This window comes from Amyelois transitella, chromosome 4 (assembly GCF_032362555.1).
Source record: "Amyelois transitella isolate CPQ chromosome 4, ilAmyTran1.1, whole genome shotgun sequence".
Taxonomy (NCBI): Eukaryota; Metazoa; Arthropoda; class Insecta; order Lepidoptera; family Pyralidae; genus Amyelois; species Amyelois transitella.
The window spans coordinates 6,572,870-6,589,699 of record NC_083507.1 but is presented as its reverse complement, the minus strand read 5'-3'; the positions used below and the strand labels follow the sequence as shown (position 1 = coordinate 6,589,699).

General features: G+C 33.1%; 1 protein-coding gene across 1 annotated transcript; it reads right to left on the bottom strand.

The window, feature by feature from the left end:
• Window positions 1-1,997: 1,997 nt before the first annotated feature.
• On the bottom strand, window positions 1,998-15,689 carry LOC106138636 (ATP-binding cassette sub-family C member 4). The gene is given in 25 exon segments (XM_060954721.1): window positions 1,998-2,265; window positions 2,637-2,797; window positions 3,203-3,325; window positions 3,664-3,786; window positions 4,017-4,144; window positions 4,339-4,509; window positions 4,757-4,880; window positions 5,046-5,152; window positions 5,378-5,608; window positions 5,912-6,121; window positions 6,455-6,504; window positions 6,820-7,058; window positions 7,143-7,268; window positions 7,488-7,655; window positions 8,631-8,768; window positions 9,174-9,338; window positions 9,932-10,113; window positions 11,701-11,832; window positions 12,053-12,179; window positions 12,688-12,885; window positions 13,322-13,419; window positions 13,697-13,922; window positions 14,141-14,345; window positions 14,751-14,882; window positions 15,484-15,689. Coding segments are annotated over 25 exon segments (4,038 nt in total).
• Between the last annotated feature and the right edge of the window lie 1,141 nt (window positions 15,690-16,830).

Here is a 16,830-nt window from a genome sequence, read left to right as displayed (position 1 = left end):
AGGAGCATTATTAGAATTTGGTATCGTTTCTTCCATTTCAAAAAGAAACTGACTAACAATCAACTGTTTAATCACTAGCTGTGAATTTAAGTTATAACTCCTAACGGGTATCGATCAATAATTGTTAATACTTGGATTACTTGTAAATATTCTTAAAAAAATAATCTTCTTAAGTAGTTAACTTTTCTTATTATTCTTGATCGAGAATGTTTTATCTGTATAAGTATTTTATTATAAAGCAAAATTACATATTGTTGAGATACTAGATTAGGTATCCCATAATAGAAGTACCGAACTTACATTGGGGCTAGCTCAATCTGTGTAATGTATTCCTTATACATTCTACAACACCTGCACCTACTCGTACAGGCATTATTTATGGTTCCTATCATATTTTTAAACCTTTAAAACTAACTGGTTGCCAAATTGATATATACATTAGCTATAATTAGCGGTAGCGTAAAGTGACTGCACGTACAATTGTGCTATTTTTGTATTAACATAATGACATACATCTCTATTTATTCATTACTGGTTCTTTTTCAATTTTATTTAAATGCTTCTAATTACTAATACCATAAAAACAAAAAAAATCTATTCTCATTTAACGAAAAAGATCCAAATATACAGCTTTTTATTAATCAGTTCTATCACTTGTAAAATACAATTATATTTGATCAACACTTTTGTAACAGTTCAATAAATATAAACATAACAAAATTGAAATGAGATACAGTTAAAGTGTTTACACATACATAATCAAGCCTACCCGACTATCAGTTGTGGTCATGGAAAACGGTGCCTTAAAATATGGGAGCAACAACAACAATAATGACATTGTCGAAGAGAAAATCGTGAGTATTTTTAACTATAATCATTTTATAAAATTTATTACAAAATACGCAATTCAAGAGTACCGTTAACCAACGAGCTTGCATGAAGAGAGTTTTGGATAACGGATGAAGCGAAAGCAGTATGCAGAGATCGTGGCAAGTTGAAATACCTAGTGTCTGCATACTCGTACAGGAACGACACGATGTTAAATGGCTCTACAAAAGTCCTTCAGCAGCATGATTCATTTTAATATCCCAAGCACTCATCGAATTTTTTTCTCACAGTTTCGTAGCAGAATTAAAATAAATAACGATGACGCATTGCGTTAGCGTTATTTATAAGAAAAAGAAGAAAATAAATGCATTATTAGAAGGTTTAAATTTAAAAATCAAGTCATTCCCTACGAACTCTTGCATGCCATTAACCTCCACTTGGTGAAGCGTTAAAACCTTCCGGATGCAGTGAAAGTGTTGGTATCCAAATGCGGCCACGTCAAGTCGCCAAATCGCCGTAGGCGGGTTGAACTAAAGAGGATTAGCACGCAATAGTTCAAGGCCGCTTTCAAAACAGATACCAACCAGAAGGGTGCCTACCAAATATCTATTAGAATTATAGTGACGTTCTACATTACTCTATTTTCAAGGTCTGGGAATGCCATTATTTCTACCCTATGTTCTTCTCCTAGCTCTAATTTATATAAATAAATAAATAATAAAATTCATTATTTACTTAAAGGATTTTTACAACATATAAACGCTTAATTCCATGAAGATTGGTTCAAGGTGTAAAAAACAATGAAACAAATTAACTTTCGCATTTATGATAGGTATTTGCTGGGATCAATAATTTAGGAAAAGTATGCTCACTAATAGGCATTGCTTTGACACATCTCTAATTTATCAAAGATAACAAAACAAGATTATTCCTTATTGATTGGAGTTAACATTTTTGTATAGCGTTACTAAGTAATCAATACAATTTACAATTTGAAATTTCACAGCTTAGCATTTTTTTCAAAACTATCGACCTTTATCAACTCTTACAAAAAATATATAAAGTTTCTATATTAAATTATTTTACTCACAAATATAGGTCAGTGGGTCAGTTAAATACATATTCAAAAAAAAAGCATTTATTTTAACTGATCATGATAAAATCCCCATTTAAATTTCATTACTCTTTTTATAGTGATGTTCAGCTATATTAAATAGTTGCAAGCTTATATTATCACCGGTTTCTCGGACCAATGCTGAGAGCTTGCTGTGGCTATTAGTAAGTAATAAGTGAGGGTGTTCAAATTCCACCACTCGCCCATTTTCCATCACTAACACTCGGTCGGAGTCCATCACGGTATAAAGTCGGTGTGCTATTGTCAACACCGTACACGAGGAGAACAGACGGCGAATCGTCTTCTGGATTAAACAGTCCGTCCTGAAGAAAAGATCAGTCTATTCATTTAAGGGTTAGCTTCCTAATAATATACTAAGATCTTACCTTTAGTTAGCAAGTAACAAAAGAGACACATAGGTAAATTTTAACTGAAAACCTCCGTGCTTTAGTTTGGTAGCTACTTATCTTTTCGCGCAGATTGTTAAAGTTAATCAAAGGAAATGCTTATAAAGTTAAGGTTAATGTGATTTACAAGCAACCTGTCTCTATCTTTATCTCAATTCCATCACTAAGTTATTAAGCTGAACGTGAGTCTTTTCGAGCTCTAAATACCGCGCAAGGGATAGACATTGACATCTTATGTACAAGTGTATCAAAATTTACTGCAAATTCGAGTAGAAAAAGATACAAACTGGTGGTCTACGTTTGCAGTAGCCTCGTCCATTATCAGTATTCTATTAGATTTGAGCACTGCGCGTGCGAGGCACATTAACTGTCGCTGTCCCACCGAAAAGTTGGAACCACCATCGGTAACTTTGAAGTCCAGAGAAGGTATTGCTGATTTCAATTCTACCTGTGAAATGCAAATATTACAATTCAATGCTATATTAACAAATACAAACAAAATTTTCCTGTATTTCGCGTTGATTGCCCATTATAATTACATCTACAGTTCTTCACTATGTGGTATTCAATTAGTTATCTTATTTTCTTTAGAAACGTTTAGCCAGTTTTTTTACAAGAATCAAATCCTTCGCTACCTTTGTAGATGAACCTTTATATAAAACCTACTCATATTGTGTCGTATTATATTTTTAAGTGATTGTTTTTTTTTTTTTCTTTTATTCTCGTTGTTAACATATCGTGCAAATCTTTTTATGAACGAATTGAAATGAATATCAAAATTGTTATATCAGAAACTTTTTAATGTTTTACTACTGCTAAGAATTCAGTCAGCACTTGACGCCACAGTATGAACCTGTTCGAGAGCTCTCCAGAGGTCTTCGTCGCTGTAGATATCGAATGGATCCAAATTGTATCGCACCGTAGCCGGGAACAGCACTGGTGATTGTGGAATAATTGCAATATTTGATCGCAGTTCCTGGAACATATGTCGTAGAATGAGCATTTACAAGAACAACCAACATAGGTCATAATATAAAAACAAAATCATATGTCATCCGTACCATCCAGATTATATACTCGTAATAATATAAAAGGTATGTTTTTTTTAACAAATAGTATAAAGTTCTCGACCGATTTTGGTAAAAACCCTACCTCTATGGCAATTTTGACAATGAGACACAGAGTTATACTAGATCTTCGGGAGTAACAAAACTTTTTTGCAACATTACCATTTAACATTCTCAAGAAAGTGTATAAGTTTGTTTTATCATAAAGTTGAGAAAATAGATACTGAAATTGGTTGACATTTTCTACCTGTCTTGAGACGAGAGATGTGTCTAGCCCATTAATAGTTATTGATCCATCAATATAGGCGAATCTTAACAACGCTGATACAAGAGATGACTTTCCAGCACCTGTCCTGCCAACAATCCCCACCTGAAAAATAAACGCATTCTGTGTTTCAAGTTTAATTTACATATATTACAATGGCCATTTTCAGTGAACCGGATAATATTAAGAGCAATAAACTTCTATCCTTCTTCTTACTCGCGTTTTAGCATTACGCCCGCGCTATGGATACTCAGAGAAAATCTTATTCTTCTCTTTTTATAGATACATGAAAAACATTGAGGTAGGTAGATATGTATAAAAGATGACACACGTGCCTTCCATCCATTGCGGATCACGAAGTTGAGATCCTTTAATATAGGAGCTTCGGCGGTGTCGTAACGCAAATATACTCTCCGGAACTCAATACTCCCTTCCGAGGGCCAATCCGTAGAAGGCTTTAGCTCTAAAACAAATCGAGAAAACCACTGTTTATGAAGCAGGTAAATAAAAACAAATAAATCATTTAAATACTGACAACAGGTTTCTTTATCAAATGGGCAGACCATACAGTGAGCTATATTATAAGAGTGATTGATGCAAAAATCTAAATAAGCTTAAATTTTAATTTTTGGGATGTATGGTTCATTTGTTACTTACTGCCTTCGAAGAGGTTGGTTTCTGTGTCGATGCGAGTGTACTCGAGTACTCGCTCGACACTCGTCAGTTGTGCGATGAGCTCTACTAGCATGCGAGCGCCATGCTGCAGGAACGTCGTCAATATATAGCCTTGAGTTACAGCCAATCCTACATCGCCAACATTGACTGACTCTGTGAAGAGAAAAGAGAGGAGAACAAAAAATTACTTGCCAAAACCAATGTGTTTTTTTGTTTAAAAATACTTTTTTGAAGTGAATGTATTGTGTAAAAATAATGCACAAACTAAATATGTTATTTTATTCCATTAGCAACAAAACAAATCAAAAAGTTTTGGTGATGGAAGCAGAAATTTACAAATAGATTTCATAAAAGTGTAGAGATGTAGTTAGAGAGAATATGTCGAATATCATAAACTTACCTTTATCCATAAATAAAAAAATAAGTATGATGCAAGTAACGTAGATAACACAAATTATATCCAAATAAAGGCCTAAAGCAGATGATCCTCCCAAGACGCAATTATACGAAATGGTGTTAAAGTCCTGAAATTTATGTAAAATATTAAAACAGGCAAATAAATTACTGAATTGTTTTTAAGAATCCATGAAAACTTTATAAAATGAAGTTCAAATAAGAAAAAGCATATACTACAATCGCATATTTACCAAGCTACGCAGGTATTAACAATAATTTTAATTCATAAGTACCTGATAAACATCAAACTCGTCTTTAAGTCTTTCTTGTGCACCGGCGGATCTAATGGTAGCAATGCCATTTATTGTTGATGTTATCATTCCAAATACAGGACTTTTCGCTGAAATGTAGAGGAAAATGGCTCTTAATATGTCACGTACGAGTACATGGACGTGATTAACCCGAAATTAGAAGCCAATGAACGTAGAAATAAGCTGGTACGATAAAAGTAATATAGATACATACATACATACATAATATTTTTTGTTGTGTTCAAACAGTTATTTTATATGTAGCACTCATAATAATATAATAGATTAAAAATACAATAAATGATTTAACATACTGGTTCCTTCCAACCGTTTAACAGCTTGAGCACCTTTCATGTACATTTTTACAGCAAAACAGAACAAAATTATCATAAAGATAGATGGTATTATACTCCAGGACAATGCTAAAGCATTTAACACCAATATGGATAGAAGCGAGCTGTAAATTTGGAATACAATCCACAAAGTCCTCGGGATTGACTCGTCCAATTCTCCAACATCCTTTGTAAATCGGTTAAGGATTCGACCTTTTAACATAAAATCGTTATAAAGAGTTAAATAAATCGGATTAGGTCCCATAAATTTAAATGAATAGGTACATAATATATAGTAAAGTAGAAAGAAGTGTTATTCGATTCGTAAATTTTACGATTATAACAAAATTTTGTATGCAACTCATGTTTGTAATAGTAATAAATGGAGTAGAAGCCCCATTGTAATTAACTAACCCAATAAGAGGTAAGATAGGATAAAAGATCACAATAAAAAAAAGTCTTTAACATTTACATAATCATTAACAAAATTAATCAGAACGGGAATAAAATAACTACCTGATAGATTGGTATCAAAAAACCTCATGATACCAGTAATGACTGTTGAGAACATGATGTTATGAAGATACCTCGAGGCGGAAGTGCAAAGCCTGACAAAAGTCATCACTCTGATCTGGGTCAACGTGATGCAACCAGCAATGATACAACCGTGTATGCTAAGGTACTGACCAGTAGTGAACTGACCCACTTTTAACTCCAAGCCAGGATCTACAATATATAAATAGAAAACCTTTAGTTTATGTATTTATTCAGATATAGTACTGACTGGCATGAAAACCTGTAACATTACTTTTTACTGATTCAGTAAATAAATGATGCTTTTATTGTTACAATACCTAAGACAAAATCAACTTCCTTAGCAAAAGTTTTGCAAGCTTTGCCGCATAATCCGCGTGAAAAAGTTAATAAAACAGACAGACTTAATTAATAACTTTTAAATTATGAAATTATACCTTGACACAATTATTCGCATTTGTATAATAAACAAGTATAAAATTTATTAAGCAAAGTTAAATATACAAATAATGATTATTTACTAACCAATATGCACTCCATGTAATTCTTTTTCATAATTTGCCATTTGGTTAGACCTTGAACATCATGATAATGTTAATATTATTATGTTGGTTCATATAAATGTTCTAGGGCCCGCAGGGACTCGGCCATTTTGGAAGGCGTTCATGTTGGCCTAAGCCAAAGTGGCTCTTTGGTACCTTTTATTCTAAAGTGAGATGGCTGCACCTATGAAGATCTATCCTTTATATCATCAATCATTTTTATTAGAGTTTTATTCATTTTAATAGCGAGCCAACAGCGTTAGAACAGCAACTTATAAATAGTTAAATAGAAAAGCCACGTATTATTACACAAAGTATTGATATAACTAATTTTATTAATTTACATACCAGTAACTGATCCAGAAATCTGACGAAGCACCACAAGTTGCTACCAATATTACCATAAATAAAGTGACTTTAGACATTTTCCCGCCAGATTTGAAGTATGTACTGATCACTTCCCATTTTAGATGTCCATGTTGACGCTCCTCCTCTTGTATCTCTTGAGGGTTAAAATTTACGGGCTGTTCATTTTCAATGTGTAAAAATTGATTATTCAGCATCTAAAAGTTGTTTAAATTTCAGTTCTTATAAAAGTTTCAAATGGTGTTAAATAATTATGGTTTATCTTCACTCTCATCGCTCCCAAACAAAAACAAATATTTACTAACTTGTAAAGGTTCCCCAGTCTCAGTGTCGTCTGCTTCATCGTATTCCTGTAGTGTAGCTAGTAACATCATAAACTCTTCACCAGATAAAGCAAGTTCATCAAACGAGCCCATGTTTTTCACTCGACCCTGAAAACCAAATTTTCTTTGAAAATCAGTCTCAAAATACTTAATATTTTTTCCCAGAGTAATAAGTAGAGGCTCCAATCATGCACGCAAACTCATTGTTTAAGGTACCTTTCATGAGACTTTTTCACAGAATGTCCCAAATTTGATCAAGGCATGTTTTCATCTCGGCCTTCCCATTGCAAAGATTCCGTTTAGATATTTATTTATAGTAAACAATACCTCATTGAGCACAATAATTTCATCAGCAGCCTGAAGAAAATGTATTTGATGTGTGACTAGAACTCTTGTGCGCCCGCGCAGATACCCATTGAAACAGCCCTCGAATAGCTGACGGCCCACATTAGCATCCACCGCAGACAAAGGATCGTCTAAAAGATATATGTCCGCCTGAAAAAGTTACTTCGCCTTAACTAACGATACTTGCTCCAGTGTCAATCAATAAACATATAATTAAACAGTAAAAAATTTTTGTCTATACATTGAGTATATTTTAAAAATATAGTAGACAAAGTAACCGAGCATATAATTGAAAAAAATTGGCTGTCTGTTTGTATGTTTGTTTGTACACACTAATCTCCAGAATTACTGAACGGATTTTAAAGAAACTTTTGATGTATAGCTCTTATGTCTGACCAACATATAGGGTATAATTTATTTTGGAATCTGGAACAGCTGATCGAACCATAACAACTCAATTAAATATATGAAATATCGAAATGACGTCTTAACGTTAAAAAGTTGTTCAAACTGATGAGCATTTTCTGCTGGCGTATAAAAATAGAATATCTAGAACACCTGATGCAGAATCATTAAAGACTAGCCAAATCATCTGAATTATGGGAAAGACGTCTTCACGAATGTTGTTCAACCTGATAAGCATTTTCTGTTAGCGTATTAAAATCGAACATCTGAAACATCTGATGCAGAGCCATTATAGACTAGCTTCATCATCCGAATAATGAAAAAGACGTCTTAACAAAATTTGTCCAATATGATGAGCTATTCTTTTGGCGAAAAAAAAAATGGAAGATCTGGATCCGAACCTTGAGTAAATTTAATAACCTTAACCTTCGTATTTCCGATAACACGCATAAGGAGTTACGCGCAACAACTAGTAATCAAAAATTTTTGTTAAAAAACATATGTCACATTTTCCGTCAGATCTTATCCTGAGGTATGAATTGTATAAAATATTTGAATTGAACTACATCTTCCCAATTGGAGTGGTGTGAGACTTGCGAGAGATTTTAACCAAGAATCAGGTAGTGCAATCCCCGCACTACTTGAATAGACGATGTGTACACTGTCTTTTTTATGAAAATTATATTTATTTTCGATTGAATAAGAAATATATGCACTCACTTCTCTATAAACAGCACGAGCTAAATTTACTCTCGCCCGCTGACCTCCTGATAATGTTACCCCTCGCTCCCCCACCAAAGACTGGTCTCCGAACGGTAATTGCAAGAAATCTCTTTCCAACGCACATGCTTTACAAATCTGTAAAAATGTAATCAAACATATAAAATGTTTTTTTTTTTCTTAACACAATGGTTTTAAGACAAATCCAAACCCTAGCTATTCTCTACTAGTCGCTAAGCTCAAAAATATGTGTAATATGTTTATTTCAAGCATAACACTAAATAAAACTATGGTAAAACCTATATCAAAACCTATAACAACGAAGTTTTAGTTAAAATTTGCAAAAAGATATTTGCTAATTGATTAAGTAGTATTTATAGTCTATTTGTTTTGTTTGTAATTCCACTCAACTAACCTTAAGAAAATAAAAAATAAATAAGTTATAAGGTACTTTATTGGACTTCAAGTACCCCGGAAACAGTATTATTAGTTTTCAATTAAAAAATATTTTGTTATAAATAAAATTTAAAATTTTATCATTACCCTTCGGTATTTATTAGCATCATACGGCTGGCCAAAGATAATGTTCTCTCTTATAGTGCTGGGGAAAAGCCAGGCATCCTGACTAGCATATGAGACGTTTCCGTTAACTGAAACGCTACCAGAAGCAGCGGGCAGTTCATTTAGAAGCAGTTGTAAAATTGAAGACTGAAAACAACAATGTTCACTTTCAATCAGTAGACGAGTCACCGATATTTGATTGCAATGAAATTATTTATTCAATTAAATCAATAATTAGGTACGATACAGACAATAATAAGCAACCAAGTGGCTACCTGGCAACGAACCGATTCAGAAAACTAAGATAGTCGTGTCTCGGGCACAACTTCAAGTAGGGAAAAAAGGGGCCTTGTTGTTACTTTGTAGATAGTCAAATCAGACAGGTTGATTGATTATCGCCTATTACTAAAAGAAATGCGAGATAATGTGTACTTGTACGATTTACGTTAGAAGCTTGATAAAATTTCACTTGTGCATTAATATCGCTAGCTGCATTAATATCGCTAGCTAGCTAAGCAAAAATCACATCAATGATAATAATATTTTATTCAGCACAGTCGCCAGTAATCAATTCTTCTTGGCATGGTGATTTAACTTCCGTGGTTGTTTGATTAATTAAAGTGAGATCAAATTTTGTCATAGCCGACCAACTTTTTTGACTTATTAATTGACTAACAGCTCTTTCAGAGGCTGCCAATAAATAATGGAGTACTTATTAAGTATTTTAATTTAAAACATACTTTCCCTGAACCTACGGCTCCTATAATGGCGCACAGCTTGCCCTGCCCCAGCTTGAAGGAGATATTCTTTAGCACCGCCACATTGAGGTCATCAGACCAGCTTGCCGTCACCTCACGCACCTCCACGGCTACGTCATTAGGAACTGACAAACTACGATTCAAAGAAATTTCGGAAATAAAACCTGGAACATAATAAGAAATAACATTTCAAGTCATATTTCGTCATCCAAAACATGATATGTAATTTTTCATGTATATAAGTTTAAGCCAAAAGATACAGATCCTGTTTTAATAATTAATCATATCAACCGCTTTTATATCTTAATAGATAAATAATATCATTTGTATAAAAGGAACACCTAAGAATATATCAGCAGAATATTAGAAATCTTTCCGTTCTTGAATAACGATGAGTTACTTGAAGGTAACGAACAAATCTTATTTTTGAAAAGAGGATATGCGCTTTGTAATTTGTAGAACAAACAAAAGAATTACTTAAGAAGGCTCCTAATACAGAGTAGAATAATTCCAGTATTCAAATCACCAACAACGGGACAAACATAATTACGGATATTTAAGATATTAAATCTATGCTAATATTATATAGCTAAAAAGTTTGTTTGTTTGACCGCGCTAATCTCAGGGACTACTGGTGTGAATTTAAAAAAAATTGTGTTGAACAGACCATTTATCGAGGAAGGCTATATAACATCACGCTGCAACTATTAGGAGCGAAGAAATAATGGAAAATGTGGAAAAAAACGGGGAAAATTATCCTCAATGCTGCCCAAAATAACTATTCCACGCGGACGAAGTCGCGGGCAAAGCTAGTTCTTCTTTATACATTAAGTTTAGATTGCCAATCTTCCATTAAATCCTATTTTATGATCTGTTTTAACTTACTTATGGCACACACCAGAGCGTAAGTGTATGAAGTTGTGTTTCGTGACCCGCATTGAATACTATACCTAATCAGGCCCAGATAGGATTTATGTCAGTAACCACATTATTTGTTACCGCACATGTCATTAAAATATGATTCATTATATTGTTGCCTACTGACAAAGTAGAGTCCAAAATTCCACTCAAGGCATAAAGAATCTGTCTAGGCATAAAAATGAATTACATATATCTATTATATATATCCCAACTTATATATAAAAAATGCGAAAATAACTTTATTTGTTTGACTGTTTGTTACCTCTTCATGGGTTTCTTCTTAAAATATCACGTATATATAATAAGAGTCTGGAGAGTGACTTTCATCCAGTACCTTTCATCCCGATAAAAACTATAGTTCCCATGAAATTTGCGAATAACCTGTATTATTTTGTAGGTGGCGTTTAAATTCGTTGCATTTTGTAGGAGGTGCTAATTTCGTCACTATTTTTTGTAGATAGCGATTAAATTCGTCGCTTTTTGAAGCGCCTAAATTCACGCGGGCGAAACTGCGGGTATAAGCTAGTTTTTTTATGGTGTGGGTTTAGCACGAGGATTGAGAGGAATTCTTTTAAGGGATTGCCTTATTAATGTGTCAATCCTTCATAGATTAGGATGATAAGATAATGAAAACTTTCTTATTTACAATAAAAATATATTAGAAAAATTTGTTTCATTTATTACTTCCCCTAGCCTTACTTCATTTTTGTAATTTCTATTCACGGCATTAAAACCCATAAATAATGAAGCAAATGCAATAAAACAATAATATCTAACAGGTGGTGTGAGTTTTATATGTGAGACTGCGATATCAGCATCAAAGTACCTACGATTGGTAATTATCGTGTCAGTTTTGTGATAAGAGAGCGGCGTGACTTTCTTATCGTCGTATTTAGTACATTTGCGTCTTGACAGTGTCGTGGCCGGCGCCGAGTCTGCTGGCACCAAATCAACCCTGTCTTCTGAAAGTTTAAAATATATGTTTTGGCAACCACTAAACACATATATCAAAGATAGTGTTAGACTTAACACATAGGAACATTGTGTAGGTACATTTAAATATACATATGTATGTATATATGTATTTGAATGTTAATGTACATAGGATCGACAAACCCTTTCCAGATTTATGCGTGAGTAGGCATACATTTGGAAAGTCTCCTTTACTGCAATCAAACTTACCCAATAAAAGAAAATCTTGTAACCGTTTTATTGAAATACGTATCTCAGCCAAGGATGTTACGATCATAGGCAAATATAACGTTAAACCGATCTGCACAGCAGTCATGAATTGCTGGAGAGGAAAAATCTGAAAATATTAATTTGTTTCTGCATTTAACCGATACAACAAAGTTATGAAACGAGTACTTCAACAAAAGGGGCATTATTGTTGTTTGCGGTACTACCAAGTTATCAACTTGATAAAAAGATTAATGAATGAGAAACATGAACAAAGGAAAATGAGGGTGCTACCGATTCTCAGACTGTACCAAAGAAAGGCCAGAACAAAAACTGTTGATATTTTCTATGATAACATCTCTTTGTTAGCTGAGCCAGCTCTTTTATGTGGGGATGGGTTCAATCGTCGCACTTTTTGCGATGCATACTTCTTTACCTTCGTTCACATTCAAAATCTGTTCTTGCTAGCTCGTTGGTTAAAGTAACTATTGACCTGGTCCTTCACCAAAACGTCCCTCATACATTCGTCTTGACCTTCTTTCCCTTCTAAGGTTCTCATTTACATACGCCATAATGTTACTATAATTTAAGCCAATTTGGTTAAATACTTAAAAACTGTAATTCTCTTTAATACTTACAATATTAGCCGACATCGTATTTCCGAGCAGCACATATGCTAGAATAGTAACAAAAAGAGCCGTTCTCTCTGCGAAGGCCACGAACCCTAAGATTGTGGTTTTCACATAAGTTGCTTTCTGGAGGTCATTCAGCTCATCGTCGCGTTTGTTTTCCACAAGAGTTTTGAAAGGTATTTCCCACGCGAACATTTTTATAACCTGTGATTGCAATTAATGTTACAGAAATACAATAAAAAAGTAAAATTCGAGTGGCTGTACATTAAATTTTAAACTGTACTGTACTTACTAATGTATGTTATTATTTTCAGTTTGATAGCGTAGCAATATAATCGCTTTATAAAACTGGCACGGGAATAGGATACTATAGAATTAACTTACAGCCTATTATAGGTCTGGATAGTTGTAGTTTCTACCGGTTATGCGTAAAGCTACCTCCACGCCGGCGGAGCCGCGAGCGAGAATTACTGATGTATATTTTATTTTCAATTGTAAGGAATAAACTCTAAACCTACCAGACCGACTTTGATGATATTTGACATATCGACAGACAAACCCTCAGGAGTAACATAGGCATAGCGATAAAAAAGATAATATTCAAAAGACAATACATAAATGTTACTAATTGGAAACTAACATGAATACCGGTTATAACCTCGTTCATCAGTTGTACCCTCTCATCGGTTTTACTCGCTGCTTTAGCACGTATCTTACCGATTATTCCACCACAGCTGACTGGAATAAGTATACAAATATTATTCTTACTAGACAAAAGCAGTCCCAGTAAAATTTATTACACAAACTACGTTGAATAAATTTGAATGGAAGAATTATTTCATGAGGAATTATATTAAGTTCCATAATGAAGTTTCTTTATGGAATAAATGACACGTACAATATAAATTTAAAGAAAATTCAGTCAACCATTGAGTACTTGAAATAAATGAAAATTATAAATTACTTATTGAAGAATTAAATGTATATCACATTCATAGCGTAATATTTACTGTACCTTGTATTGGAACTGAAATAAGAATCGATACAGCTAAACCGATCATCATAGCATACCCTGCCTGGAGATACCCGATATAACATACACCTATTACTTGTACAGGAATAATCCAAATGTAATTTAAACTTAATAAAGTCAGGTCGAAGCGTTGCAAGTCATTGGATAGCAAATTAACAATCTTTCCAGCTTTGGCTTGTCCCAGGGAGGCAATGTTCATGCGGAGTATCTATAAAGTGTCACAAAGATTTTAGGTACTTTATACTCAAAAAGTCAATTTAAAAAAAATCGATTACTTTAATTTAACAAAAATGTATAAGTTTACTACTAAAGTGAAATCCATTATGGTTTTAGTTTACAAATAATTTTGTTTTTAGTAAACTACTTGTTTATTCGCTCGAAAGTCCTATCTTCATATTTATATACAAAACCAAACCATCTTCTCACCTTTCTGAAAATAACTGAACTAAGAGCTATTTTTATCTTCATGGCACACTGTACGCTGCCATACGTTCCATGATTATAAAAAAATGTTGCTGCAAAGTTTCCCAGAACCATCCCTAAGGCGTAGTACATAGCAGTGATCTGTCCGATAGGGGAACTAGACGACCAGTACTGCAGCAGCTCATTGAAGAGTAATGGCGTAGTCGTCCTGTACAAATAGTTAATTTTACACTTATCAATCACTTTTAAGTTTTTTACTGTGTGAAAACGATTAATTAACTGTTTTAAAGTTTTAAAATAATTCAATTTGACTCAAAGTTTGCACATTCTAGAACATTATGAGTACCTATAACAATTTACAAAACTATATATCGTTTCAAAATTACTAACGTGAATAATATAAGGAAAGGAAAAGTATAAAGAAATGTCCTTTTGCCCCTTTATCATTATCATTGCAATTAAGACTTTGACTAAAATTTACATCTGAAATAGCAAAGTAACAAATTTCACAGACTTTCCCCAATTTCGAAGCCTAATATTTAGTGACTTTCGATGTTCGACGCATTGTTGATCTTTTCTTTCGTAAAATTAAATTATTAAAGTTGACAATAACCTTAGGAAAACGTAGCAAAACTGCATTAACATGGTAGGCACAAATGTGAAGAAAAATGTCTTGCAAATAACTTTACAAAGCGATGCCTTGCGCGCAGCAGATTTTGCCGCAGTTATTTCTTTGATCCAGTTTCTACAAACAAACATAAGTAGATTTAATACAAACTCCCATTCCTCACTTAACAAGATTTTGATGAAGATTCTAAACTTGACTTAACTTTTCATTATGAAATAAAATTGATGAATGATATATTTATTGTGTATGCTTCAATAACTTTTGTCTCTCAAATGGTTCAGAGAAAGGGGCCCACGTCGTGTCTGAATTCAACATAATCATCACACAGTTCTTACTCTGGTACACCTACTTAACTAACAAAGCCTGGAGTAACTAGTGAAACAAAAGTACAAGACAAAAATATCATCCATCATGGTGCTCAGACAAGACTCTGAAGTACGAACATACACTTTGTAGGCATAGAAACTATTTACCGAAAATATTACTTATGTGTTTTTATCCAAAGTAAAAAAAAGACTTATAATTTCTTCAAAGTAAAATAGTATGCAGCTTTGCCAACAAATAACCAATTCTGGATTGTGTTAATACAATTGAACATAAGCTGTGTGGAGAGAAATATACTATATATATATACACACATATATACATATTGAGTGTATATATATATACTTATGCGCAAGACAGTAAAACATATTTCTAAACGTCTAAACGTACTCACTGTTCCATTACATCTCCGAGATATTTAGAGGCATATGTACTTTTTGGAGGTACTAAGTCGCCTTGCTCGAGGTTCCGATGGTTACCAAAATAAAAGAGACGCACGATCCAATAAAAGAATAATCGAGACATGAGTCCAGGGGGCTCCTTATCTGAATCATTCCGACTTTTGTGAGTTTCATTACAAATATTTATTTTAAAACGCATTTCGTTATTTTCTGATAATGTAATATAATTATAGCCACTAAGATGTTTACTTGTCTTGTGTTATGTTGGAACTGTTTCTCTGAGGTGTTTGTAATATATCATAAAACACAAAGTTAAGTTAATAGTTAAATTGTTTCTAGGTACTTAGTCCGTAATCTAAATTATGTAGCGAAACCATTACAGCTATTAACGTGCAGCTGAAACCATTGAACAAATATTAATGAAATATAGCAATAAAATACCGCTTTACTTTGACATTTTTTTAAAATAAAACATCAATACTTTATAAAAAATCAAAAACTCATGTATCGTCTACTCATATCAACGACGTATAATTAAAGGAAATTTACAAAACCCACACATATAAATTATAATCAAACCCATATATTCTCACATAAATGAAAAATTATTAAAATCATAAATGAATACAAAGAGTTGACTTTTTAAATTTAAATATGAATTATTCGTAGACCCTACGTCCACGCCGTAGCAGTCTTCATTATCCCGTCCAAACTAGAAACTTCGAGAACTACCTATATGGAGTCTCTACTTTTGATACGCTTATGTAATACATTTATAATATAGTTTTAAATACTTAAATCAATATTTTATCTCCCGGAAGTTACGTTTATGACACAGTTCAAGAGTCGAACAGTTTTATGAAATTAACTAAGTTTTGAATTTATTACAAAAAAAGATGTACATATAATCGTTATAGCTTAAAACAAAAATAAGAAAGTAAAATACACTTGGAAGTTTTATAGTCAAATTGGCCCCCAACTCAATCAGCGTAAAAATTTATTTTTCGATTTTCCTTCTCCCTTATAATTAACACCACATGCTTTTTTCAACGTCTTTAATACATTTGTACCAATTAAAATCAGTTCTGCAGTTTAACTGCGAAGAGGCGCATTCATATACTGTGCTCTTTTAGTAGTTGGTATTGGGTACCCAGATTTCACGTTTTCATTGCGCCAGAGCGCTACGGCGTAGCACTTTTCGTAGCATATAACGGAAATACACTAATTTACTATTTTGTAGAGTTCTTATGGGTACTGGTACAATAAAACAATTTTTTTTTTACTTAGTAATATCAAGTAAGTTTTTTTTACATTTTTACTAAGGTACGTATCGAAAAATA